Source organism: Bos indicus x Bos taurus, chromosome 18 (genome assembly GCF_003369695.1).
Source record: "Bos indicus x Bos taurus breed Angus x Brahman F1 hybrid chromosome 18, Bos_hybrid_MaternalHap_v2.0, whole genome shotgun sequence".
Classification (NCBI taxonomy): Eukaryota; Metazoa; Chordata; class Mammalia; order Artiodactyla; family Bovidae; genus Bos; species Bos indicus x Bos taurus.
The window spans coordinates 11,339,438-11,365,796 of record NC_040093.1 but is presented as its reverse complement, the minus strand read 5'-3'; the positions used below and the strand labels follow the sequence as shown (position 1 = coordinate 11,365,796).

Here is a 26,359-nt window from a genome sequence, read left to right as displayed (position 1 = left end):
AACCAGTGCCCCCTGCACTGAAAGGTGGATTCTAACCACTGGACCATGAGGGAAGCCCCTCCACCCCTCTGTATGCTGCACACATCCTCCTGCCAGCTCTGAGTTGGAGGGGGGCACTGCCATCCATCATCCCAGCTAAGGAAGCCAGGGTCCAGAGGGCCCAGGCCTCAAGACCCCAAGCCCGTGGCCCCTCCCCAGACCCACCATGCTGGGCCTCCCCTCCGGGAGGCTCTGACCCAGCACATCCTGCCAGGCAAGACTGCCCTCTTGTTGCCTGCAAAGGGTGCCCAGAGCCCAAGCAGGGTGATGGGGGGTGGTCAGGAGGGCCAAGAAGATGGGACACAGGCCTGAGGGTGAGGGGGAAAAAGAGGGGCAGAAACGTGAGGAGGAGGAGACTCGAGCACAAGCGTTGTCTTTTATTTCCTTCCTCGGGTAGCGGCGGCTTCCCACCACCACCACCTGGAAGCGCAGGGAGGAGACGGAGGGGTGGGCATGGGGACGACCCTCGCAGCTCCAGGGCTGGGTCCATCCTGAGAGGTCGGGGCTGCAGGAGGCAGGGGGCTCCCAGTGCGGGGTGGGGGAAAGGAGCCACTCCCTCCCCAGCAGTGAGAGCGAATCACGGTGGCTACATGGACCCAGAGCTCAGCCAGGGAGGAAGGTGGAGACGAGGAGACGAGACACCGGCTCCATGACTCAGCTGGCTGGGAGAGGTGGGGCTGGATGCGGACTCCGACCCCCGGCAGCACCCACAGTGAACAGGCCTGCGCCAGAGAGCCTGCCAGAGAGCCTGTGTGTCGGGGTGGAGAAGAGCAGCTCTGGGGGCTTAAATAAAGGGCAGGGGGTGAGGGATGCAGTGAGAACAGAGGGTGACCGTCTGGCCAGTGGGCCCGGCCTCGGGGGCCCCGGAAGCAGTGCTGAGCCCGCGGGGTGGCTGTAGAGTCCTCGGTGGGAGGAGGGAAGGGCTCGCAGCCAGGGTCTCGGGCCCCCCTCTCTCTGGGCTCACACGGCGATCCTCGCTGGAGGGCCTGGCCGGGGGAGAGCGGACGGGGCAGGGAGACGGGCGCCGGGGCCCTGCGGGGCTTAGCGCAGGTCCTCCTCGTCACCCTGGATGGTCTTCTTGATGCGCAACAGCATGGTGGTGAGCCACTGGTCCAGTCGGGAGATGGAGTCGTATTCCTTCACCTGCGCACCGGGCGACAGGCTCGGGGTGAGCGGCCGCCCTGAGCCCGGCCTCGCCTTCCACCCTGTCCCCAGTCCCAGCCCAACGGGCTCTGTTCAGGATCCTCTAGACGGTCCTGTCAGCAGCCCCTCCCTGAACAGGGGTGAGGGGATGTGTAGCCCTGACCCCGGACAGAGCCTCTCCCTCCTGTCTTTACTGGCTGACACATGAGGGCTCCCGCTGGGGGAAAAAAGATTTACAGCTGGAAAAACAAAAGGTCCAGCTTTCTTGTTTTAAGGATGGGAAACTGAGGCCTGGAAACATGGCGCAGGCCTGTTCTGAGCGCTGCGGGCGGGTGGGAGGGGGGTGGGCAGAGAGAGCCCCAGCCTGCGGGCCCCCTCCTCTCCCATCTCCTGTGCTCTGCTGCTGAGATTCCTGCCATCCACCCCGGCCAGCTGTCTGGGGAGGGATGGACTGGCCAAGCTTGGTCCCTGACATCATTCAGGGGTCTATGATTCGTGAGGGGTGCCTGGGGAGAGTCACACTGGACAGATCCAGATCCACCTGGGCTGCGTGTAACAATTCCAGAATGCCTCGCAACAGGGTAAGGACAGGGAGAGCATCTCTGTGGGGAGATTGTTATCAGAGAAGCTGCTGGAAGGGGGCCTCCCAAGGCCACCTCTCCTGCACCCCTAGTGGCACCTGCCTCCAGCTTTCCGGGAGGTGAGGGAAGGGGGACGACATGACTCCCTCCCTGCACCCCCAGGGTCACCCAGAGTGCCCGATGTGAGACTCCCTGCACTACTCATCCGGGGGACTCTGAGGGGTGCAGAGACCTTGGCCTTCAGGAGCACACAGACACGGGTTTGAATCCCAGCTCATCTCTAAGATGGGGAGACCACTCCCTGCACCTCTTGGGGCTACTTGTGAGGATTCTGGGGTGACGGGAGAAAAGAATCCACAGCCAGGGCCTGGGGCCAGAGACAAAAAGGAGGAAATTCACAGGACCACGTCTGATGGGGGCTGCCAGCCCCGCAGCTACTCACCGCCTCGGTGTAGCTGTCCACGTTCTGCTCCTCGTGGGCTTCTAACAGCTTCTGCGAAACAACAGGGGGTGGGGCTCAGGAGCCAGGCAGGCCAAGGCCTGACCCGGAGGAGCTCCACACACAGTATCTGGGTGGATAAGCGTCAGGGGTGCCCAGGCTGAGTGGGAGGAAGAGGCTGTGCTCCAGCCTGCCCTCAGCTCAGAAGGTCACTGACACGGAGCATCACCCATGCATGCGTGCCCGTGTGCGGGTGAGAACCCACAGCCTCCCTGCTCTGCCCTGGCTCCATCAACGCTTGAGTCTTGTCTCAGCCAGAAAATGGGGACCCAGATGGCAGATGAGATTGGTTGGGGGGGGGGTAAAAAAAGGCCCCTGAGAAACACTGTACAGGTCTCAGTGGTTGTGCTAACCGGAGCCCAAGCCCCCGATATGGGAGAGGAGCAGCCCAATGCCCCCGCAACACTCACTTTCATCAGCTTGCACTCCCGAGAGTCGGAGAACGCAGGGAATAGCTCCTCGTACTTCTGAACAGCGAGCTGAGGGTCAGCGAGGACGGAGGGAAGGAAAAAGGGAACAAGCTGATGAAGATCCCCTGGCAGCTGCAGGGACCTGGGGCTGCTCCAGCCCTAAGTCAGCTGTCTGTATCCCCACCCCAACCTCCAGAGACACAGGGCTCTGTGCCTGGTGAAGAGGCTCCCCAGAGCTAAGCTCAGCGCCAACCTGGCTGCAGACAGCTGTGGAGGTGGGTGGCGGGCAGGGGACGGGGGCCTGGGGAGGGAGGAGGCTTCCTCAGGCCGGCGCTTAGGGCCTCTCCCTGCACCCAGCCCCACCAGGGTAGGTGCACATGCTTTGTGCCATGCCTGACGCCTCATGTCTAACCCTCATGAGGACCCAAGGAGGGTCAAACGATGGTGACTCCATTCTGCAAGTAGGAACCAGACCCAGAGACAGCAGTGACCCGCACAGGGCTCAGGACACATTTTGGGGAACTGAACTGGCCTGATCTCAAAGCCCAAGCTCTCACCTGCCCCAGCAGGCACCCGCAGAGTGAGGGTGGGGCTGAGGCGCACCATGTGGGTGAGGGCAGACAGCTGGAGACCCCAGGAAACCCCAGATTCCAGCAAAACCCAGCTCCTCTCCGAGCCCTGACCAGGCTCGTGCTGAGAGGCCCTGAGGACGGGTGGGGTGGGCAGGCAGGCTCTGGTTCAAACATCAGCAGTCAGAAAGGTCTGGACTCCTGGGGCAATTTACTAGCCACATGGCCTTGAATGAGAGACTCTGTGTCTCAGCCTCGGTATCTTCCTCTGTGAAGTGGGATGACCATGGTGCCAACCTCGTGGGTTACAGTAAGGACTCCAAAAATGCTCCCACAAAAGAAAATGCCTGGCACCAAGCCAGCCTGGAGTTGGAAACGCAAAGGGTACAAGGGTGGAGTGAGTGACATCACGGATAGAAACGCAGTGAGAACAAGCTATTTCCTGCCTGAAGGCGCTGCCAGGGCCAGAGAGGAGCAAGGGACCTGCCCCTCCTGAGAGGCACAGAGGTGACTTGGCATAGTGACAGACATGGTGCTCCAGGGGTGGTCACGCCATGTGGCGTAACTCTGGGGGGCCCCAGGGCCTGCCATTCACCCTGTGTGTATGTGGGGTAACTCTGGGGGACCCCGGGGCCTGCCGTTCACCCTGTGTGTATGTGGGGTAACTCTGGGGGGCCCCAGGGCCTGCCGTTCACCCTGTATGTGGGGTAACTCTGGGGGGCCCAGGGGCCTGGGCTCACCTTGGCGTTTCACCCTGTGTGGGGATAACTTTGGGGGGCCCCGGGATCTGGGCTCACCTTGGCCTTTCACCCCGTGTGGTGGTAACCCTGGGGGGTCCCATGGCCTGGGCTTACCTTGGCGTTGAGCATGTCGATGCAGAAGTGGCAAAGGGCAGCCTTGAAAAAGTAGTCCTTGGCGCTATACTTGAGGAGTGGGCTGTCCATGGCGTTGGTCCCCACCTGAAGGCACAAGGCGGTGGGCAGCCAGAGGGCCGGGTCACTGCCAGGCACTTGGGAGCAGCTAGGAACTAGGTCCATGCCCAGTGATGCCCTGTGAACCCAGGACCCCGAGGGCAAGGAAGCCAGAGACCAGCCCCGGGAAACTCTGCGTCAGGTCTGAGAGACCCAGGACCCGGGCGTGCTGCGGGTGGGTGTGTGGTCCCAGGGCCGAGGCCAGCTGTCTGTGGGCTCCTGGAGATGCCTGAGCGGGTGATGGGGGCGGCGGCCCCGCTGTCGGGCTGACAGGAGGCTGGCATGCTGGTGGGCAGAGGGGCGGCAGGCTGCAGAACATGAGAGGCGGCGCCCGCCCCGCGCTCCTCCGAGGCCAGCTGCCTCCCTGTCTCCCAGCGAGGCTGAACCCACCAGGGGGCCAGGCCTCGCCCAGGAGGGAGCATGCACATCCAGGGCACGCCCCCTCCTGCCCTCTCTGCAGGCTCCTCAGCTGCAACCGGCCATCCCGGGCCTTGTGATTCTTTCCGCTCTCTCCCCATCTGGGAGTTGGCCTCGCTCTGCCCGCGGAGGCCCTGGTGAGCAATGTGGGGAGGACTTGTCTAGGGAGAGCGCGATGACGCCACACGGGGCCGTGTGTGGAGAGTGCTCAGCCAGGCCGAGTCCAAGCTGAGGGCATGGGGATGACCGAGGGCGCTGCAGAGAAGTCGGGGGAGGGTGGGAGGTGGGGAGAAGGGGCGCCGGCCAGCAGGGTAGGGCGCAGTGCCTGCCCCAGAGAGCGGGGCTCAGGCCCTGCTGTCCCCACCTGCTCGTAGATGTCGATGGCCTTCTGGTACTGCTCCAGCTGCGCCGCATAGCCGGCCACCTTCAGCAGACACTTGTTGGCCGAGCTGAGAGGGGTAGAGAAGGGCAGGGGGTCAGTGGTGGCGGGGCCTGGGGCCCTCGCCGGGGGCGGGGGCGGGCAGGGGGCGCCTGGGTACCTGTTGGACTCCTCGCCTTTGTAGTAGTCTGCGGACTGCTCGTAGTGGGCGATGGCCTGGGGCACACGGGGCGGGGGAGAGGGCGAGGGGCTCAGGCGGCCTTCGTCGCCTGCGGGCCCGGCAGCTCTGCCACGCCCCAGGCCCCCAGACTGGTCCCAGAGGACTGGCTGCAGCAGCCCTCCCCACCACTGGCCAGGCTGGGCCCCCGCCGCCCACCTTCTCAATGTCCACCAGCTCCGTCTCGTAGATCTCGGCGATGGAGATGTGGTGCTTGGCCGCGATGGTGAAGCGGCCCTGGGTGAGACGTAAGAAGGGGCTGTCAGTGACGAGGGGGTCCCGAGCTCTCTGCCCAGCTCAACCACATGCCCCTCACCCTGGCCCCCAGTCCCATGAAACTGGATTCGCAGCCCTTGGCCACCCGTGGGAGAGGGGTCCGCCAAGGAGGGTCCTGAGAGGCACGAGGCTTGCGAGGGAGGCTTCTGCCTGACAGGCCTGCGTCTGAGTGCTGCCCCAACCAGGTGACTGCGGGCATGCCCCCCCATACCCAGGCTCCATGGGAACACAGCAGATGGGGCAACATAGGAAATACGGGCACTGGGACTGGCCAGAGGCCTTGGCCCAGGGGCACATGTGACTGGTCCAGAGAGGCGGGAGGAATAGCCTTGGACTCTGGGCCAAACGTCAAGAGTCCCGGCTGCCCCAGAGAGGGCCTGCCTCCCGACCTCCCCTCCCGTGTGGTCAGATGGCCCTTCTCCCCACGCACGCTGCAGCTTCCCCCGCAGGCCCCAGGGCCTTCCCCAAGGCGGCCCGGCTCCCAGAGCAGCTGAGCACCTCCTACCCGCCTCCACCCAGCGGCGGTCCCTGTGCCTGCCGCTCTGGAGACCGAACCGCCCAGTGCAGTGTCTCCTGCAGCACCCAGCGGGGATGGCTACACGGTGACAGCATCGCAGGACCCGCCGGGGCAGGACGGGCGATCGGCCCCAGGTGGATGTGACGCGGATGGGGCCTGGGCTTGGCGCCTCAGGCTGGCTCTCCCGGCTCGGACCAGCAGCCAGGGCTCATCTGTCGATGAGGACGCTCCCCAGGGCAGGCGGGGCTGAGCTCACTCTGGGCTGGGGGAGGCTGGGGAAGGGGAAACTCCATGGACACGTGAGGGCCCCAACAGTGGTAATGCCTTTGAGTGAGGACAATGGTGGCCTACGGGGGGCTGGAGACAAGACCTGGGGAGGGGCCGTCCGCCCCTCTCACGTGCTGGGAGCTGCCACCAGGAGCCAGGCTGGCACGGAGCTGTGTGAGGACCCAGCCAGCCCAGCCCGGCTCCGGCTCCGGCTCCTGTGACAGTTCCTTCCCCCCTCCGCCTCCCCTCCTGTCTCTCTTGGGGGCAGGGGATGGGATGGAGGGCGGGGAGGCAATAAGGCAGGGCTTGAAGTGGGGTAAGGGGAGGGAGGGAGCCAGGACATGCGGTGGCCCTTACCATGTCTGTGTAGATCTCAATCGCTCGCATCAAGCAGTTGATGGCCTCTGGAGAGAGAACAAGGGAGGCAAGGAGGAGGAACGAGAAGGTGAAGTCGTTTCAGAGGAGAGGAGAGGAGAGAAGGGAGGCGCCGGGCCGCTGCAGAGGGCTCAGGGGGGCATGGGGGGCACGGGGGTCCCGAGCCCCAGGAATTTTGGCTTGACTCATTCATGCTGCTGGCTGTGACCTGCTGGGCACGTGCTTTCAGGGGAGCCCTGCCAATACGGCTGCCCTCTGCCCCGGGGCCACCGCGATGTCACCACCTCCCCAGTGACCGTGGGACAGGGCGCAGCCGGCACCATGTCAGACTCCCTGGGGGTTTGAAGCCAGAACTGCTGAGGGCCTGCACTCGGGGATGAGCTGCTGGCAGCCGCAGCCAAGCCTGACACTGGAGGGACAGCCAGGTCCTTCTGCCACCCTTTCACGGCGGGACCCTGAACCAGCCGTGTGCCCTGCCCCTGCCCGGCCTCCACCGTGGCAGGAGGTGGCAGGGTGCTGTGACCCCGAGGCCCCCGCCATGGGGTCTCCATCACATCCCCGCGCGCCCATCGGCTCCTCAGACCACAGGCGTCGCTGACAACACACACACCCTGGGGTGGCGCTCGGAAGGAAGCACTGGGGCACCTCTGTCGGACTCTCGCACGCGACATTTTAAATTTGGAACTTTGAGAAAGGTTGTTGTTTTCTTTTTTTTGACAACTTATTTGGAAGAGAGAGAAGCACGAGTGGGAGGCATTTTCTAGCAGATAGAGATGAGCTCTCGGGTGGATGTTTTTTTAAACGTCATTTTAATGCATCTCGGGAGGACAGTGTGTTGGGGGAGGTGGGAGGAGGAATACAGAGAGCCTGGACAGACCACAGCGGGTGGGCTCTGAGCTGGGGCACAGCTGAGTGTTCACGCAGCCCGGGGCATCGGGAAGGCTCCTGGCCTGCTGCTAGGGCTTCAACGTCAGCAGGGCCCACAGGGCTGAGATGCCACCAGGAAGGCCCAGGCCCAGTCCCTGCTTTCAACGGGGGCTCAAGGTCTCATCACCCAGGGAGATGCATCAACAGAGGCTCTTAGCCTCGGACCTGTGGTTGGTCCTTCAGGGAGTCCACAAGCCCCACTCCCCCAACTCATAGGCCAAAAGGGGGTGTCTGAGAGCTATTCTGGGGGATGGAGGCTTGGGAGGTTGGGTGCAAGGCCTCGGGGGACCCCCCCCAAAAGATTCAGAGAACGTACACCATGGGGTGAAGGTCATGAGGCTGACAGGTGGAAGCCTGGGGCAGTAGGGAAGAGGAAAAAGGGGCAGGAGAGAAGGAGAAAAAGGAGGGAACGCCGCGGACAAATACAGCGGAGGAAGCAGTGTTGCTGTCTCTCACGCACACACACTCTCACACGCTCTGTGACAGAGCATTTCCCGAAGCAACTGATGAGCTAACAGCGCAGTGCTAAGGATGCTCAAAAGCCAGGCGCCAGGGCTGCAGCGCACAGGCTCTGCACACCGCATCCTGCCCCGTCCCCCACCCTGGGGGACTGGATGCGACTCGGGGGCTTCCTCTCCCAGAATGCTGCGGCGCATAGCTTGGTCTCCACAGGCCAAGGGGGCAAAGGCTGCCCCTGGTGAGGTCAGAGCCCTGGATGCAGAGAGGCTGGAAGCTCCCAGGCAAGACAGGAACCCTCGCCCCACCGCCACCACCACAGCAGCTGCCCAGGGCCTGCTGGCGCTGGCCTGAGTGCTGTCGGCCAGAGGGCCCCTGCGGCAGGGGAGGACGGCTTAGGCGCAGCCAGCAGCGTGGATTCACACAGGGTTGAGGCCCCTCGCTCCAGGACAGCTGTCTCTGGAAGCGCAGGCTGCCAGCTGACACCCCAGCTGGCGCGCTAGCGGACAAGCTGCTGACACGCGGCTACAACCAGCTTATTTCCAGTCTCTGGGACCCCAGCTGTGGACAGCCCCGCACAGCCCTGGACAAGCATGGCAAACCCAGCAACCTGACACCCACCATCCACCTGCGGAAACCTGGAGCCCTGGGAGGCAGGTGGGGTGAGGGCGGTGCTCAGGCCCAGACAGGGGAAAGCAGTGGCCTTAGGTCAGGGCGGACTCTAGAGGGAGAGCGAAGGCAGGCACCAAATCCCGCCGTCCGCCCTGGTGGCCCTGAGGCGCAGGCTCAGCTGCCTGTCCGGGGGCAAGTGGGGAGCTTCCAGGACTCCTGCAGGAAGCACTGACACAGCTGGAGGTGTCTGAGGCAGGTGAGGCCAGCAAGGCCCCAGGGAGCCGGCCACCTGCGTGGGGAAACCCGGCAAGGATCCACGTGGGCCCTCTGGCTCTGACTGACAAGGCAAGTGGCCAGGCCAGACTCCCACCTGACAAGGGCCGGGGGTCACCCCTTTCAGATATATATCTCACGCTGGTGTAGGGCTGGGCCCGTCTGTGCTTTAACTCACATGCGATCTCTGCTTCCTTGACCAGGAAGTGAAGACCCAAAACACGTTGTTGATGGCCCCAGGTCACAGAGGAACAGGCTCCCATGGGCCTCGGAGACCAGTGAGCCCCACCCTCCTTGAGTGGGGGTTGGTCAGTTATGACGCAGGGGTGCTGGGAGCCCCTTCAACACCTCCCCCTGCTCAGCAACAAGAACCTCCAACCCCGGCCCTGCCCATGAGGCTCTCCCCTGCGCCACGGGACCTTCCGTTCCCCGAGAGCCGCCTTTAGTGCCAAACCTGCTCCCTCCTGGCCTCCACATCCAGGGCAGAGAAGCAGGCTGGCTGATGCTGAGACAAACCAAGTCGCCCTCTGTGCCCCACGACGGGCACGTCACACACAACCACCGCCGCCTGCCCACCAGACACCTCAGCCATCCTCCGTGCTTCTGGAGGCCAGGCCCGGGTCACACCCTCACATGGGCCCTAGCGCCCCCCACACACGCTGCAGAGCCCACTGCCAGCTGAAAAGCCTCAGCTCAAAAGCTGGGAAAGGACGCCACATGCTAGTACCCGCTGGGGCCTGTCCACCAGAAGCGCTGGGTATTGTTTAAACGGCAAATCTGCCCTATGCACTTGCTGAGAAGCCCGGCCTCAGCTTCCACCCCAGGAACCAGTCCTTCCAGTCACTCGGGTGCGGCGGCCCAATGTCTGTCACAGGTGCCTGGGCAGCATCTCTAGGTCGACCAGTTCCCCAGAGAGAAGGCAGGCTGGGGGCAGGGGCGGGACTCGCTGAGGGGGATGCACAGTCTTTCCCCGGTGATTCAAGCTGAAAACAAACCCACGGTCATTCATCGTGTGACCCAAACCCTGGCTCATGGCCACATCACCAGTGGCCTGCTGCACCTCAGCGCCAACCAGCCAGGTGCGCTGAGCTTTGGGCAGTCACCAGGACACACCCGGTCATGAGGTCTCCCCTTGGTTCAAGCCGCGCTGAGTGCACCATGTGACCACCGAGGCCAACGTCTGAGAGACACCCGGCTACAGAGGAGAGGCCCAGCAAGACTGGGGACAGAGAACAGGTACTTGGCCCTCACAGACATCAAACCCTCGACTGGGAACCAAAACGTCGCGGTGGCGATGATGAATTCGCCACCAATGTCCCCCGAGCTGGCATGTGAACTGGGGCTCACAGATCCGTGGAAAGACCCCGGGCACTGGTGCAAACTGCCCTCTCTTGGGAAGGACAAGCCTTTATTCAAGATGATGCGTCTCCCTTTTTTTTTTTTTTAAATTAATATTTGCGTATTTCCCATTCTCTTGTGAGTGGATAGTGATAATAGATAGTCATTAGCAAAAAAAAGCCTTTTGCTTGTTAAAATTAAAAGTTGGCAACCCATGTCTGGCACCAAGATTAAAAAAAAACAACAACAACTAAAATTCCAGCCCCCCAAGATCCAACAGCCTGGTACCCGCTGGGCTGTGCATCTACTTTAGTTGAGCCCAGCGGGGGACAAACATGGTTTCCTCACAGTAAGTCAGCCCCAAACTGGGCTTTGGTCCCCAACACACTCTCATCTGAAGGAACTTACTCTCTGGCTACCGCATCTCCACCCGGTTCTCTCCAATACCCCCACCCTGGGGGTAAGGGAAGCCAGGTCAGGATAACTTCCGCTCCTTTTTCAGCAGAGACTCCTACCTGGCTGGTCTCAGAACCCCCTCCCGCCCCCTCCGCGTGTTAATTCTGACAGCAGAACAGATTTTCCTCTCTCCTGGGCACGCGGTGGGCCTGAGATGTAACTCCCACTCCCACATGCTCCCGGGCTCCGGGAGGGGCGCCACCAGCTGCAGGCACAGAGCGGGAGGGGGAGGCGGAGGCTGGGAGCCAGAGAGAGGCAGACTGACGCCAGGCGGAAGGCAGCCAACGCGCCAGTCACAGCGCGAGCGCCGCCGGCGCAGCGTGGTGGAAAACCTGCGGCCCTCTCTGGAGGGCTCAGCGGGGGCGCGGGTCCACCAGGCTCTCACCTTGGGGGTCGGCTTTCTTGAACGCGTTGCCGGCGTCCACGAAGCAGGTGGCTGCGTCGTGCTTGCTCTGCAGCTGCAGGTGCAGCTGGGCCGCCTGGCAGAAAGCGCTTCCGGCAGCTGGAACAGAAGAGGGTGCGCCCTGCCTCAGAGCAGGGCTCCAGGCTCTGGAAGCCGCTCAGATGACGCCTGGGGAAGGGGCTGAGCTCTCGTGAGTCCCCGAGAGAGGAGGAGACTGGCCTGGGGGAACCGAGGTGCAGGCCTGGACCTCAGGCCACCTGATCCCAGCGGTGCCCCCCACCCCCACCCGGAAGCTGTCCCCCAACCCCGGGGAGCCTGGAACCAGCATTCCAGAGGGCATCACAGGCTGGGGCCAGGTGGGGGTGCTGGGGGAGAGAGGGGCAATCAAGACCCAGCTGCACCACACTCCCACCACCTCCCCTTTCCAAGCCTGACTTCACCGCCGCCCACAGCTCCCAGCCCTTGTGGTCTAACTCCCCAGCTCCCAGTCTCCCCTGGGGAGAACTCACAGGGTCCAGGCCCCCAGGAGGTTCACATCCAGAAAGGGAAAGGGGATGTGGATGCCATGAACTCGAGTGTGTACATGGGTTCTCAGTCCCTCAGTCGTGTCTGATTCTTTGCCAGCCCATGAACGGTTGCCCACCAGGCTCGTCCGTCCATGGGATTCTCCAGGCAAGAATACTGGAGTGGGTTGTTACTTCCTTCTCCAGGAAGATCTTCCCGACCCAGAGATCGAACCCACATGTCCTGCGTCTCCTGCACTGGCAGGTGGATTCAGCCACCTGGGAAGCCCCTATGAACCTGAGTGCATGGGGACAATGCCCACGGGTGGAGGGCAGCTGCAGTGACCACACCTGAAGCCTAGGCTGTCCCGTACTCAGCCGCCCTGTCACCTTCCACAGGTCTGTTCCTGCGTCTCTATCTTCTAATTTGACTTGAGGGAGACAGAGGGAGCCCTCCTCTTCCAGGGGTGGGAGCTGTGCTAACTGGGAGCTCCAATGGCCACATCCAGCTCCGTCCTGAAGCCCCTGCCCTTCCTCTTTCTCCAGCCGAACTCGAATCATGGAATTTCTGAGTTGGAGGAGGACAAGAGGGCCCGGCCCTATACTCTACCTTTAGAGCAGGAAACTAAACTCAGCCACCCAGGTTTTCACTGTGTCTGATTTCTTTCCTATTTTTAAGGGCTCCAAACTTGAGCGCAGAATTTCCAGAAAGGTAGTATCATTGGGGGGAAAAATGGCTTAAGATTTTTGTTTGACTATTTGGGGGAGGGAAAGAGGTGACAAATTTTAAAAGTAAAGCAACATCCACGTGATTGAAAAAGAAATCTTTCAACGGTATTTTGTTTTTGGGGTGAGCATAAAAATACACACAGAATCTGGCTCCAGGCGCAGTGTATGCTGTGAAAGCTCAGGAGAAACTCTTCTGATTTTCAGGAACCCAAAAATACTCTCGGAGGAGGAGAGCCCATTTTGCCCACTGCCTCCACACCCGCCTCTGTAGCCCGTCCCAGGCTTCATTTCCTTTGTGGTCTGAAGTCAGAAGTTCCTCCTGGGTTTCAGCACTGTCTCTGCTTGATTTTCTCGACCCAATCTTGCTGTTTCTTTTTAAACTGGAGTGCAGTTGATGTACGATGTTGTGATGTTACGTTAGTTTCCGGTGTTCAGCACAGCGGACCAGTGACACGTGCCACGCACACGTTATTGCTCTTCAGGTGCTCAGTTGTGTCCGACTCTTTGCCACCCCGTGGGCTTCAGCACGAAAGGCTTCCCTGTCCTTCACTATCTCCCGAAGTCTGTTCAAATTCACATCTGTTGAATTGATGATGCTACCTAACCATCTCATTCTCCGTTGCCCCCTTCTCCTCCTGCCCACAATCCTTCCCAGCATCAGGGTCTTTTCCAATGAGTTGGCTCTTCACATCAGGGAGCCAAAGTATTGGAGCTTCAGCATATACATACACATACACACGCACACACTTTTTTTAGATTCTTTTCCCATATAGACCATTAGAGTACTATGTAGAGTTCCCTGTGCTATACAGTAGGTCCTAGTTACAATCTTTCTGATGTTTGAAGCCTTGTTATGACATCAGCCCCAGAAGGGCTCAAGTACTGGCTTTCTGAACCTCTCCTCCAGGCCCTCAGGTAGTTCCCAAACAAATCTCTGGCCCCTCAGACCTCAAGGAGCCCCTCCCCGCCTGCCCGCCTCTCCTCGGGGGACACAGCTCAAGCCGCAGCCTTGCCAGGGTCTGACCTAATCTTCCTGGCCGAATCAGAAGGGCCACTCCGCCCACCAACACGGGCCTGAGAGTCTCTGGAGCCATGGGACCTGGGATGCCCTCTTCCGGGTAGAGGCCCTTATGACGCTGTCTGTGTGGGCGGGCATCCTGCTCCAGCTGGAGTGAGCACACAGATGGTCGGGGACCTGGTCAGCGCTCCTACAGTTTGCCAATCTGCTGACCGGAGTCCTCAAAGGGCTCTCCTGCCCCCTCCAGAGGGACAGGTGCTGCTGACACGAGTGAGGAACGGAGCTGCTGCCGCGCCAGGCTGACCGCCCTGCGTGGAGACGGCTGAGCCTGCATCACAGCCCCGCGAGCTCAGGACTGTTACCTCCCCTGCTGTCCTGAGGAGAGTCCAGCAACTTCCCCAAGGTCACGTGGCCCCAGTCTGAGCTGGGACACAAATGCCAGTCACTCTGGATTCCAAAGGTCAGGAAGCCACCGGGAGCTGTTCAGGTTCCACAACCGGAGTTCTGGCTTCTGAATTGCTTCAGCCACTCACTCATGTTGGTGTGCTGGGCAAAGGACTGGGCCGAGCCTCAGTTTTCAAGTCTGTGAAATGGGGATATTAATGGTACTGACCCTCATGGTGCTGCTGTGATGGCTGAACTAAACACTGCCTGCTTGGTGCTCAGGGGAGTGCTCAGTTATTGCTGGACCACTTGAATGTCCCTCAGCCCAGAATTCAGACTCTGATGGAAGAATTAGAGAACTGCTTCTGGGGAAACCTGAAATTCTTTTCTATTTTTAAGTAGATGGTGTGTGATTTATAATACTGTCTTAGTTTCAGGTGTACAGCAAAGTGGCTCACTTATGTATGTATGCCTTTTCTGATTCTTTTCCATTATATGCTATTATGAGATCGTGAGTATAGATCCCTGTGCTACCCAGTCAATCCTTGTTGGAAATCTGACATTCTGAATTTAAGGAGAAACCCCTTAAGAGTTCACCAATCCACATGGGTCTATCTGATTCAATAATCTATTACTGATCCTTATCATCTAAGTCTGCTCTCCTGGGTCCTGGGACCCAAGCTGTAAAATGACCCAGCTCAAAACGACCAGACGGCAGGCCAGCGGGTCTGTAGAGCCAGTGACGGCTTTAGAGAATGGGGCCTGCAAGGCTGACCCCTCAGCCAGGCCTTTGGGATGGGGAGCCGAGGGAAAGGAGGAGACAGAGCCACAGAGGGGCTCTAGCAGGGATCACGTACCACTCCAGTTTTTGGCCATTTTGAACATGTTCGCTGCTCTGGCGTAGATTTCACATGCTTCCTCTATTTTGGACGAGCCTCTGGGTAAAAGGAAAGGAAAAAAAGGTAAGGAAAAGATCTTATCTGGAACCAAAGAGAAAGCATGCCTTCTGCCCCAGCAACAGTGGAGATGTGCCCTTATGTGTCTGGATGGCGGCCCCCACTTCCCTGTGAAGCCAGCTTTGCGAGTCCAGCTGCAGCTCAGGCCTCCATGCGGGCTCAAGGGAGACAGAGCCGGCAGCCCCCAGCCCCTCCCACAGTTTGTCCAGACCCTCCATGGGCTGGTCCGGGCTGCACCCTCACGGTGGCGACCCTTCCTGACCACCCCCCAAAGCCCCGCCTTCGACAGTCTCCTCCACTTTCTGCTCGGGATGCTCGGGGGCTCCCATGCTTTCTTGAATCCCTTTCCCCATGAGACTGCAAAGCATTCTGGGAGAGGAGTCCAGCCGTGGATGCTGGGTCCCTTCCTGTCTCAGCCCTGTGCCCTGCAGCCTGCAGCTGTTCAGTGAGGCCTCTCAACCCTAAAAGCATGTCACCACCCATTCACGACTTGGCAGGTATGTAATAATACACACACAGAAAGAAATACTGTTTTTAAGTAAGTACACAGAAAACTCCCACTTGTGTTAAAACAAAAAAGTGAGACCATAAACATACATGCAAACAGCTTATTACTGGGAAAATACACACAGAAAATAATCACTGTATTTTTCTATAAGGTGGGGTCTGTAGAACTGGGTGCCAGGTGTGGGGGACAAACTTATATTCCTTTTTAGTACTGTCTGAATTTTAAAAGCATCTACATATTTTACTTATTTGAGAAAAAAAAGTGCATGTATTTAAGTACTAAGGTTTGCATTGGGTCCCGTGGTCCAGGAGTGAATTACACTCCTAGCAACTTATCCTACGAAACTAAGGTACAAGGATGCTCAAAACAAGACTGTTTAAAGTGGCAAAATCATGGGGATTCCCTGGCGGTCCAGTGGTCAGGACTCGGTGCTTCACTGCTGTGGCCGGGATTCAGTTTCTGGTTGGGGAACTAAGATCCTGCATGCCATGTGGCGAGGTCATAAGTAAATAAATAAAATGGGCAAGTAATAACCTTCAAAACACTTACTGTGAAACAGTAGGAACCTGGAGGGTTCAGGGGAGGTACATTTTTTCAAAAAATAAAGCTCCTCGTATGGGCAGCTTTACCCAGCTTTCTGACTTCCAAGCAGTACAGAAGAACCTCTTCCTGAACTGGGGGGCCCTCTGTTAGTACCTCATCCGCAAGGCCCCTCCTTGTGCTTCTGTTGTTTCAGCTTCAATAATCCAGCCAGGCTGAGCCCACGAGGTGTGAGTGTCCATGTTTGAACGCCCACCGCCCATATAACTCAGGAGAATGAAACACACGGGCTCAGGAGTCCCAACAAACGGATTTTACATCTCTCCTCCCTGACATCAAGCAGTGTTGCATTTTGAAGAGAAGAGGTGGGTATTTGAGAAAATCATCACAAAATCGTCTTCACTCTCCCATCCCTCATCTCTGTTGTCAACCAGCCCTGGAACCTTGCTGACCCCAGCCGCAGAGGGCGAGGGTGTCTGGGGTGATCCTGGGTCCTGTGCGGGGAGCATCCCTGCCCTCCACACTGCTAGTGCGGTGGGGCCAGGCCGCCCATACTTTGGACTCATGTCGGATGTCTGCTGCAATAATCAAGCCGGAGCCGCCCTCCCTGGAGACTTCACTCAGTAGGCCTGGGCTGGGGCCTGGTCCCAGGATTTGCCAGGGGGGCCCCAGATGACTGAGCCGATCGGGCGAGTCTGGGAGGGAAGAAGCTGACCCAGACCCACCACCTGGGAAGCAGTCACCAGTGGCCTGTCCCGTCAGGTGACATGTCAGAAGGCTCCAGGGCGGGCTGGCTGGGACCGGTATTCTGGCCTCCTGGATCCAAGTCGCACCAGCTAAGGGTCTTCTTTAGCTGAAATGTGTCCCCTCTGCCCTCTGGAGCTGGGCAGACACTGCCTCCACCCTCTGCGGTCCCCAGGACGCGCTCCCCAACACTCGCCCTGCTGGGTCCCACTGTCTTCCCCCCTCAGCTGCACAACACACTGGGCCTGGAGCCCGCGTGGAGCGACGTCCTCAGAACCCACTTCTGGGCTTGGAGAGCTGAGGAACTTTGACCAGCTTCGGGCGGAAGAGATTTCAGAAGAGTCTCCTGGGGGACCGTCCCTGGAAGGTTCTCTTGGAAGAACCAGCTGCATTCCCTGAAGTGCTCTCAGGCCTGCCCCCCTCCCATGGATTCCCAAGGGCATCCTTTCCTTCTCAGTGAAGTCCCGTCCAGACCCCACTGTCCTCAGAGAAATCTCAGGCTCCCGGATGAGTAGGAATGGCCCATCCCACCCCAGCGAGGCCTGAAGCCGGATGATCAGCCACGAGCAGAGTCAGCCCAGGCCGGCTCCCCGTGGCTCAGTGAGACGGAGCAGACTCAGACACAGAGCCTGTCGGCTGCTAGGCTGAAATTCTATGATCCCAGGCTAAGCTGGGCCGATCCCGTGCTGGGTCAGTCATTCTAACTGTGGGGTGGAAAAGCCAGAGGGATTAACATCTGCTCAGGCCTCCGGGCTGGCCTCCTCAACGCTTGGGTCCCAGCCGGGTCCCTGGCTAGGCGATGACAGGAGACTCTCTGGAGTGCCAGCCTCTTGGAAGTGGAGATGCTGAAGGCGAAAGTCGTTTTGCTTCGGGTCCCTGAGACCCCAGAGGAGAAGCCGTTCGTTCACCAGGGGGACAAACATCTCTGCACTGAACATGTGCCAGGCACAGCAGGGGACAGCAGCACACGAAGGGGAAGGCCCTGATCTTGGTGAACAGGACATCAGCAAGACCCTTCCAGGGGGACCGGGGGCGAGGGCTTCTCTGAGTGGGCAGGTCAGAGAAATGCTCTGTGACTGCTGAGATTTTCAGCTTAGTCCTCAAAGATGACTCAGGAGCACCCGTATGAAGAGGGAGTGCATGGCAGGCAGAAGTCACGGCACGTGCAAAGGCCCTGAGACACGAACAACCCCAGCCAGGACAAGGAAGAGAAGAGGGCCGGGACGCCTATGCTGCAGGCAGTGGTGGGCCACAAGGCTGAAGAGGCAGGCGGGAGACCCCAGGCTGGCAGCCAGGAGAAGGGTCTGGGCCCTGCAACAAGGAGGGTTCTGGAAAGGAAAGGAGGGGCAGAAGAAGACCCCAGCTCCTCTGCTTTTCTAAGCTGTCTTCCCACGTGACAAATCTGCATGGCTCACTATAGGACTCCTCTCCTGAGAAGCTAGGCTGTCAAGAGTTAGGTCAGGCCACTTCATGTCACTTATCCAAGGGCGGCCTCCCCAACAAAACCTGCCAATTCCCTGAGGGAAGGAAAGCAGGCCTCCCTCGGACCCCTGCCCAACTACCAGAGAAGCTGGCCGGTCCTGCGTCACTGACGAGCCCGGGGGGCGGCGCCTGTGACAGCTGGCTGTCTCTCCCCCTCTGATCCCCCCAAGCTGCCTGTGATCCACGCCTCCCATCCCACGGCTTCTCTGAGCCATGCCGGGAATAGACAGAACCGGTTTGGGCCGGCCTGGAGCAGGGCGGTCTATAATTACCCCCGCTCAGCTTTGCCTTCTCCCCCTTTCCAAGGCGGAGGAAGCGGTCTCAGGTCTCCCAGGCACGGACACCAGCCTCCAGCGACCGCCATATGGAAGGAGGGAACCATGCCAGGAATGCACAGACGGCCGGTGGGACCCGGGCCAGGGGGTCCGCAGGGCAACATCTCAGCCTCCCTCCTTCCTTCCTTGGTCCCCTGGGCACTTCCTGGAGCCCAGAAACACGTCACAACCCACCCACCCCAAGTCTCTGGGGGTCCTAAGAAGGCATGCAGATGGAGTCACTCCCACTTGAAGTCCTCACTCAGTCGCGTCCGACTCTTTGTGATTCCATGGAATTCTCCAGGGCAGAATACTGGAGTGGGTAGCCATTCCCTTCTCCAGGTGATCTTCCCAACCCAGGGATAAAACCCAGGTCTCCCGCGTTGCAGGAAGAATCTTTACCAGCTGAGGCACAGGGAAGACTTGTCCTTCTGTGGTGCCCAAGCCACCTGCCCTGGGTCCTCTCCTCAGCCTGGAGGTCCCCACCTTGATTCTCAGCCGCTGCCCGGGTGGGTCAGTCTGGCCGTCCCCTCCTTCTCCACTGTCCATCCTCATGACTCCGTACAGCGGCCAGCTGGGCACTGCCTGAAACAGCACAGCAATCCCCACAGTCACCCTCCAGGTCTGAGCCCGGAGACAGAGGCGGCGGGGCTCACAGAAGCTCAGGGGCTGGCCCAAGGCCCAAGCCTCTAGCTCACTCGGCGATCCGGGGACCTCCTTTCGAGTCTTTTGAAAGAGCAAGGAGCAAGGCCCCTACCTGCTCTGGCCTCGCCTCTTGATTAAACAGCCAACACTGCTCAGGCTTCCCTCACCTGAGGAGTAGATGCTGCCGTCAGCTGGGGTTGTTCAGTTGCTCCGTCGTGTCCAACTCTTTGAGACCCCACAGACTGCAGCACGCCAGGCTTTCCTGTCCACCACCAACTCCTAGAGCTGGCTCGAACTCATGTCCATTGAGTCGGTGATGCCATCCAACCACCTCATCCTGTCGCCCCCTTCTCCTCCTGCCTTCAGTCTTTCCCAGCATCAGGGCCTTTTCCAGGGAGCAGGCTCTTCGCATCAGATGGCCAAAGTATTGGGGCTTCAGCATCAGTTCTTCCAATGACTATTCAGGGTTGATTTCCTTTAGGACTGACTGGTTTGATCTCTCTGCCGTCCAAGGGACTCTCAAGAGTCTTCTCCAGCACCACAGTTCAAAAGCATCAATTCTTCGGCCTTCTTATGGTCCAACTCTCACATCCATACACGACTACTAAAAAAACCACAGTGTTGACTATACGGACCTTTGTCAGCAAAGTGATATCTCTGCTTTTTAATGGGAAGGGATTCACTAAGCCAACCTCCTCCCCATGCCCCACAGCCCGAGCCATCCTTGCGGAGCAGCAGGTGAAGAAGGAACATCAGACAACAGAGGAGGCACCCCCCGGCCAAGGAGCAGCAGGCGGTCCCAGCCTTGCCCCACTGCTGACTGCACAGGGCTGTCCAGAGCCAGAGCCACGGGGTCTCTGGTCATCCCTCAGCATCTCCGCCCAAGAGCCCTAAGCCCCTCGCTGGCTCTGCAGTGTGCCAAGATCCCACAGAGCAGGGCCTGGCCCCACTGTGATTGCACAGGCCCCAGGAGGAGGAGAAAATCCAGTGTCTCGCGCTAACTGCCCAGCTCTGAAATGCCTGGCTGGGCAAGGGGGAGAGAGAGAATGGACTTGGGGGACCAGGGACCTGGGCTGAAATCAGCCTCGGGCACTCTGCAAGCTGCGTGACTTGGGTGAGCGATTCCTGAGCCTCAGTTTCTTCATCTGTAAAATGAAGACAATGAGCCCGACCTGGGAGGTGTCTGTGAGGCTCAGAGATGCAGTACCTGGCGCACAGCACAGAGCCCAGCTCGGAGCATGTGCACGACTGGATGCTGTTATAGGAAGGAGGAGACAGACGCTCTGAGGGCTGCCTGCAGCAGCAGAAGTCTAGAATCGCTTGGGGTCGGTGGAAAATCTGGGGAGCGCAGTCAGGCAGGCCTGGATTCCAGGGCTGGCTAGTGGCACCCCAGCCCCTGCTTCCTTATGGGGAAGTGGGGAGAAGAGTCCACCCCTGCAGGCCTGCTGGAGGCACGAGGAGCCCCGCAGGAGGCACCCAGGAGAGTGCCCCCAACACAGCAGGTGCTGAGCCAACGAGCTCACTCTCACGAAGCTGGGGGAGAGAGCAGATTCCTACTGTTCACTTCCTACTGCACCTCGGCATGGGTTTCATCTTCCCACCCCGGGCTAAGCCAAGGGGCACCCCTCCCCCGCTTTCCAGAGAGCCCGGGACCTCCCACCTACCCCACCCCCAGCACATCCCAGCGCCCTCCTGACCATGACCTCAAAGGCAGGGGCCAGGCGCCTTCCTGCGATTCTTACGCTGATCCCCTCTGCACGTTTCCTTCATCCCAGCCAGACAGCCCAATGGTTTCCGTTCTTAAAAGATGTTTCTGGGGCTTCCCTGGGGGCTCAGTGGTAAAGAGTCCACCTGCCAATGCAGGAGATTCGGATTTGACCCCTGATCCGGGAAGATCCCACGTGTCGCAGAACAACTCGGCCATGGGTCAGGCCAAGACAATTGAGCCTGTGCTCTAGAGCCCAGAAGACACACCCACTGAGAGCTCGCGCCCTACAACAGGCAAGTAGTCTCTGCTCGCTGCAACTGAAAAGCCCGCACAGCAAGGAAGAAACCAGAACTAATAAATATTTACTTAAAAAAAAAAACTGTTTCTGAAAGAGCCTTGCCGCTTACTGAAATGCAAGTCACTCAGTCGTGTCCAACTCTTCGCGACCCCATGGACTATAGAGTCCATGGAATTCTCCAGGCCAGAATACTGGAGTGAGTAGCCTTTCCCTTCTCCAGGGGATCTTCCCAACCGAGGGATCGAACCCAGGTCTCCCAGCTGAGCCACAAGGGAAGCCCTTGCCTCTTAGTAGCCCCAGCCTAAACAGGAGCATTCATACCTCTGTGTGACCACCTCCACCAAGACAGGCAGAACCCCTAGACTGCAGAGACACAAGGGCCGGGTTCCTTGGAAACCTGGGTCCCTTCAGGAAAGCCTCCACTCGCAAGAGCCGCCGAGTGCTGAGTGGGGGATCCTGGCAGTTGGCAGGGATCAGTGAGTCAGTGCCCAATTCCCCGGCATCAGAGGTTCTGCCTGCTCTGCAGGCGGAAAGCGGTCTGGAAGCCGTCACTCCCAACCCAGGCTCACCAAGGGCCCGGGGGACACCCACCTGGACCTTGGCCCCAGTCTCTGGTCAGGCAGGTCTCAGGAAAGCCAGCCTCCAGGGCTCCTGAGGGTTTCTGGTGCCCAAGGACAGTTCAAGCAGGAACTGTGCCACCATGATCTCCTGGCTGCTGTCCGTATACACAACATGGCACCCTCGTATCTCTAGCTCTCCAAGACTTCAGGTTCAACTTCTAAACACAATACCTAATATTAATAACAGCAGCAAGCACTTAATAAGCACTCTCCAGGATCACAGCACTTTACATACATAACCTCAGTCTCTCCTTACAACAACCCTAGGGAGTACGTATCACTCTCACTTTCATTTCACACGTGAAGAAACTTGCTAAACACTCTGGTATCTGAGTGGAAGGAAGTTTTTATTTTGGATGTGGGAGAGGGAGTCAGAGGAAGACGTCAGGGAGGGGAAAGCCCCAAGGAACAGAAGCACTGTCTGAAATCCCGAAGGGGCAGAGCAAGGACGTCTGGGTCCATTGGGAGCTGGAAGGAAGAAAAAGCGCATCTTGCTTTTTCCTTGTCCTCTCTCCTCTTCCACACTTACACTGTGTTTGGGAAATCGCCACCTTTCTGCTTCCAGGGCAGAAGTCGGGGCTGCTCTCCCATCTCCTGTCTGGAAGCTGAGGGAGGGGAAGGCAGCAGGAAGGAAGGAACAGAAGCAGCTTGGATCTGAGAGCCGGCTGGTACCGCCTCCCCCGCCAGGCTGCTGGTGCGCCAAAGCCCCCTAGTGTCTGGCGGCCCTGAAACAACAAAGGGCAAAGGGCTTAACATCCCAGGCAACCAGGCTGCCCTGGATCCCAGGCAGATGTGACCCTGCCTGGCCCTTTTGATCTGAGCAGAGACCTCTCAAACTGGAATGCTGCCATCACTGAGGTTCCTGAAAGGCGAAGGGGGAGCTGGAGGGATGAGCTGAGCCCTGACACTCCCTCTTGCATTCCTGGAAAGGGGGCTTGTCAAACGTGGAAGCCAAGCAACCCCAGCTCCAGAGGGCAAGTGTTAGGAGCGGTTCCTGCCCACAAGGCATGTCCTCCTGGGCTGGCCTTTCGGGCAGACAGGCTCTGGCATGCTGGTCTCAGTCTCCATCTGCAACCCTGCCCTGCACCACTGCGAGTGCTCTTAGAGCTGAAGGCTCTGGGGTGAACACACCTGCTCGTCTTTCTTTCAGACATGTGGAGAAAACTGCCATGTGGGTGAGGAAGATGGGGAAATCAGGGGAAGGAAACTCCCTGAGACGCGTAGTTTGCCAACATCCTCCTAAACGGAGTGCCCAGAAATGGGCCTGAGCCTCAAAGAAAAACTCTGGATGGCAGCAAGAGGGTTTTGGGATGAGACAGGCATGGGTATGAACACCAATGCCCACTTAGCGGAAGACTGAGCACAAAGACCCGCAACTCTAACCCCTACAAATCCACCTCCAGAAGGACGTTGTGAGGACCACATAAGAGGACGCACGTCGAGTGCCTGGCCCAGGCCTGAGTCAGCGTCAGAGAGAGCCCTTAATAAACATTATCAGATGTTATTACTGTCACTGCCTTCACCCTCCCCCACGCCAGCTGCTGGAGTCCTTTCTAAACAGGAGGTCTTCAGCACTGGGCCTCCTGTGAACTGAATGCTTGCTTGTGTCCCCTGCCAAAACTCATGTGTTGAAATCCTAAGCTCCACAGTGATGGTATGAGGAGGTGGGCCCTTTGGGAAGTGACTAGGTCATGAGGGTGGGGCCCTCATGACTGGGATTAGTGCCCTTACAAAAGACACCACAAAGAGCTAGTTAACCCCGTCTCCTGCCCTCCCACAATGTGAGGACACAGTGAAACGACAGCTGTCTGTGAGGCAGCAGGCCCTCACCAGGAACCAGACCTGTCAGCACCATGACCTTGAACTTCTTGGCGTCCAAAAATGTGAGAAATAAGTTTCTGATGGTTATAAGGCACTGAGCTTACGGTATTTTGTTACAGCAGCCTGAACAACCTAAAACAGGCCATTAAAATCCTCAATGCTCTCCAGCAGCTCTGCAAATCCAAGCCTTTTCTCAAAAAGCCCTCCAGGATGGGGCCCGGTTCTTGTTCAGTTTCATCCCCTTCTGCCCCGTCTACCTTTGTGGGCTGACACAGAACCCCCCGGAGTAAACCTTCAGATGCTGACCTTCACACATCTGGGCCTTGCTCAAGCTGCCTCTTCTGATGGAAGCAGTGCTCTCCCACCAGAAAGGACCCCTGGAACTCCTGCTCATCCTTCTAGGTGGAGGCTTCTCCTCACAGGGAGCCAGCCCTGGTCTCTCTGGATCTCTGCTCCCCATCATTTCTGGACAAACCTCCCCTTACCCTAGATCTCTGTTCACACAACTCCCACTGCCTGGAACACCCTCTCTAGCCCCCACTCCTGTGACACGTCCCAGGGTTCCCCGGGGCCCAGCTCATTCCTCACCAGGGCATTCCTTAAGCTCATGCAGCTTCCTCTCAGGTCAGGAACCTCCCACCAATGATAAAATGCAGCCCTTAATCACATGTGACAATTCTGCTTTACTAGTGTGTTAGCAAGTCTTCATCTTGCCTTCCCAGCCAGGTGACAAAGTGTTTCAGGCCCTGACTTGGCTGCTCCTTCCAAGCATGGCCCAACAGTACACTAATCCCCAGGGACCAGACACCAAAAGCCACCCAGTAAAACCATGACCTGACTGAAAACTGAGCTCTTGGCCCCACCCCAAACACTGCACTTGAGTTTCTCCCCTTGTGAAGGAAGCAGAAACACAGACACGCTCTTCCCACTCTCAGCCTCTAAAAGAAAACATTCCTCACCTAATCAATACAGTCCATCAGCCGCGGATGTTTTTCCACACTAGGTAGGTCTCAGCCAAGTTACTCAAGTTCTTGTGGTGAATAAGTAAACATTATCCACCACTTGCAACAATGAGCAGTTCCCATCTCCTCTCCTGGGAAGAACCCTCCTCCTCATTTCTTACCAACCTCCTAACACCTCTCTCCTAAAGCCCCAGTCTTCCCCCGCAAACCCCTTCCCCAGCCTCTGCCTCTCTGCTGCCAGGTTCCATGGCCCCTCCTCACAGTTCCTCCTAACTCTCTACACACCCGCCTGTTCCCCTGCAGCTCTCCTCCCAGTTTCAAGAGCAACACAACCTTCCTCAGTCCTCCCTGGCTCTCTCTCCACTGGAGGTCTCAAGCCCCTTCCCCTAACCCTATCAAGCCCCCATGGCCCGAGTTCCTTCCCCAACCCCTTTCAGCTCCTTACTTATCACACTGTCTTTCCCTGCTCTGACAGCCTCCCACCCCCCACTTCTCCCATCAAACCCCCTCCTTGATCCCCATCAGTCCCAAACAGGCTCCATACCTGTTTCCTTCCTGGAAATGACACTGATGGTAGCTAACACTTTCAGAGTGATAACCACGTCCAAGGCTCAATTCTACACCCTTTAAACGTGCCCTACTTCAATACTAGTGGCAAATGCCTGAGACAGGTTTCTCTAAGACACCACCCCCCCATAATAAGGGAAGTTAAACAGCTTGCCCAAGGTCAAGAAATGGCAGAGCCTAGGCTTCTGACCTCAGCTTTTGACCCTCCTGAGCCACTAAAATTCCTCAAACGACAGTCATCAGAACAACTTTTATGAGCCAACATGAACTCATGTGAAATGTCTGCCACAAGCATTAGGGGCTGGTTCTGTTTCCCAGGCCCCTTCAGCCCTAACCTGGGCATGCCAGTCTCATCCTGCTCACACTGCACACCCCATCTTTCCTCAAAGATCACACAGCAGGCCTCCGGCCCCTTAGGTTTTCTTATCTCCCTCATCTCTCATTTTTATTCCACCAGTTCCTAAACCAAGCTTCATCCCAACTTAGTCTCCAGTCTCCCAGCCCTCTTCTTTCAGAGGATTCTGAAGGAATCCTCTGAAGGAAGGAATCCCAGAGATTCCTCTGTTCAGATCTCACTTGGCAGTCAGATCTCCTTACACTAGTCACCTGTGACCAGGGCCATATCCACCTGAGACACCTCACGCTACTGAGACTGGGTTCACCAATCGTAGGATCATCTTAGCCCTGACGCCCGGGCCAGAGTTCACATAAATCCATCACCCCAGGTCTCGGAAAGGGGACGCCCTCGGGCATAAGTCCTCAGTCTCAGGCCCCAAGACTGCCGTCTGGGATCTTTCAAATAGGCTCTCCTTGAGCTCCAAAAGGCTTCCTGGCCTGGCTTCCCTCCAGGCTCCCTCGGTCCCCGCAGGCCACATTCCCTTCAAGGCCTGAAGGGCCCGTCTCCAGCCTGGAGCCCCTTTCTGCCTCAAGATGGTTTCGCCTCGGCCCGGGTGTCCTCAGCCCACGGCCCTGCCACAATCTCGGACAGTCTCTCCTCAAATCATGCTGTCAGTGCTACAGTCCGGCGTCCTGGTCATGGCTTGTGTGCCCTCTGCTGCCTTAGACCATGTCCGTAAGCCCGCAATCACCCGCGTCCTCTAGGCTCGAGCTCTTCGTCTCTACCGCCGCCCCAGAACATGACTCCTCCGTCCTCTTAGCCGGGATCCCGGCCGACCCCTGCGCGCGGTTCTTACCCGAAGAGGCCCGAGAAGAAGGACTGCGAGTTCTTCACTTTGCGCTCCGCCTCGGCCAGCAGCGCCATCGCCTCCGCCTCCTTCCCGGAGTTGTCCATAGCGGCCGCAAAAGTACTCAGCAAACCGCCGGAGCCCTGCCCTCGGAGAACTCAGCTACGGCCGGGTCGCAGGAGACAGGTCGGGGGAGCTTAGTGGGCTGCGTTGACGTCGCACCGGCGCGCGCCTCCTGCGGCCAGGAACCA

General features: G+C 58.7%; 1 protein-coding gene across 1 annotated transcript; it reads right to left on the bottom strand.

The window, feature by feature from the left end:
* Positions 1–396: 396 nt before the first annotated feature.
* On the bottom strand, positions 397–26,359 carry NAPA (NSF attachment protein alpha). Its single transcript, XM_027515328.1, has 11 exons — positions 26,118–26,359; positions 14,617–14,696; positions 11,108–11,224; positions 6,643–6,689; positions 5,385–5,462; positions 5,169–5,224; positions 4,994–5,078; positions 4,096–4,200; positions 2,673–2,741; positions 2,206–2,256; positions 397–1,182 (listed from the first exon to the last, which is right to left on the bottom strand). Exons 1-11 carry the CDS (start codon positions 26,213–26,215, stop codon positions 1,081–1,083), a joined length of 888 nt encoding a protein of 295 aa, XP_027371129.1. The 5' UTR covers positions 26,216–26,359; the 3' UTR covers positions 397–1,080.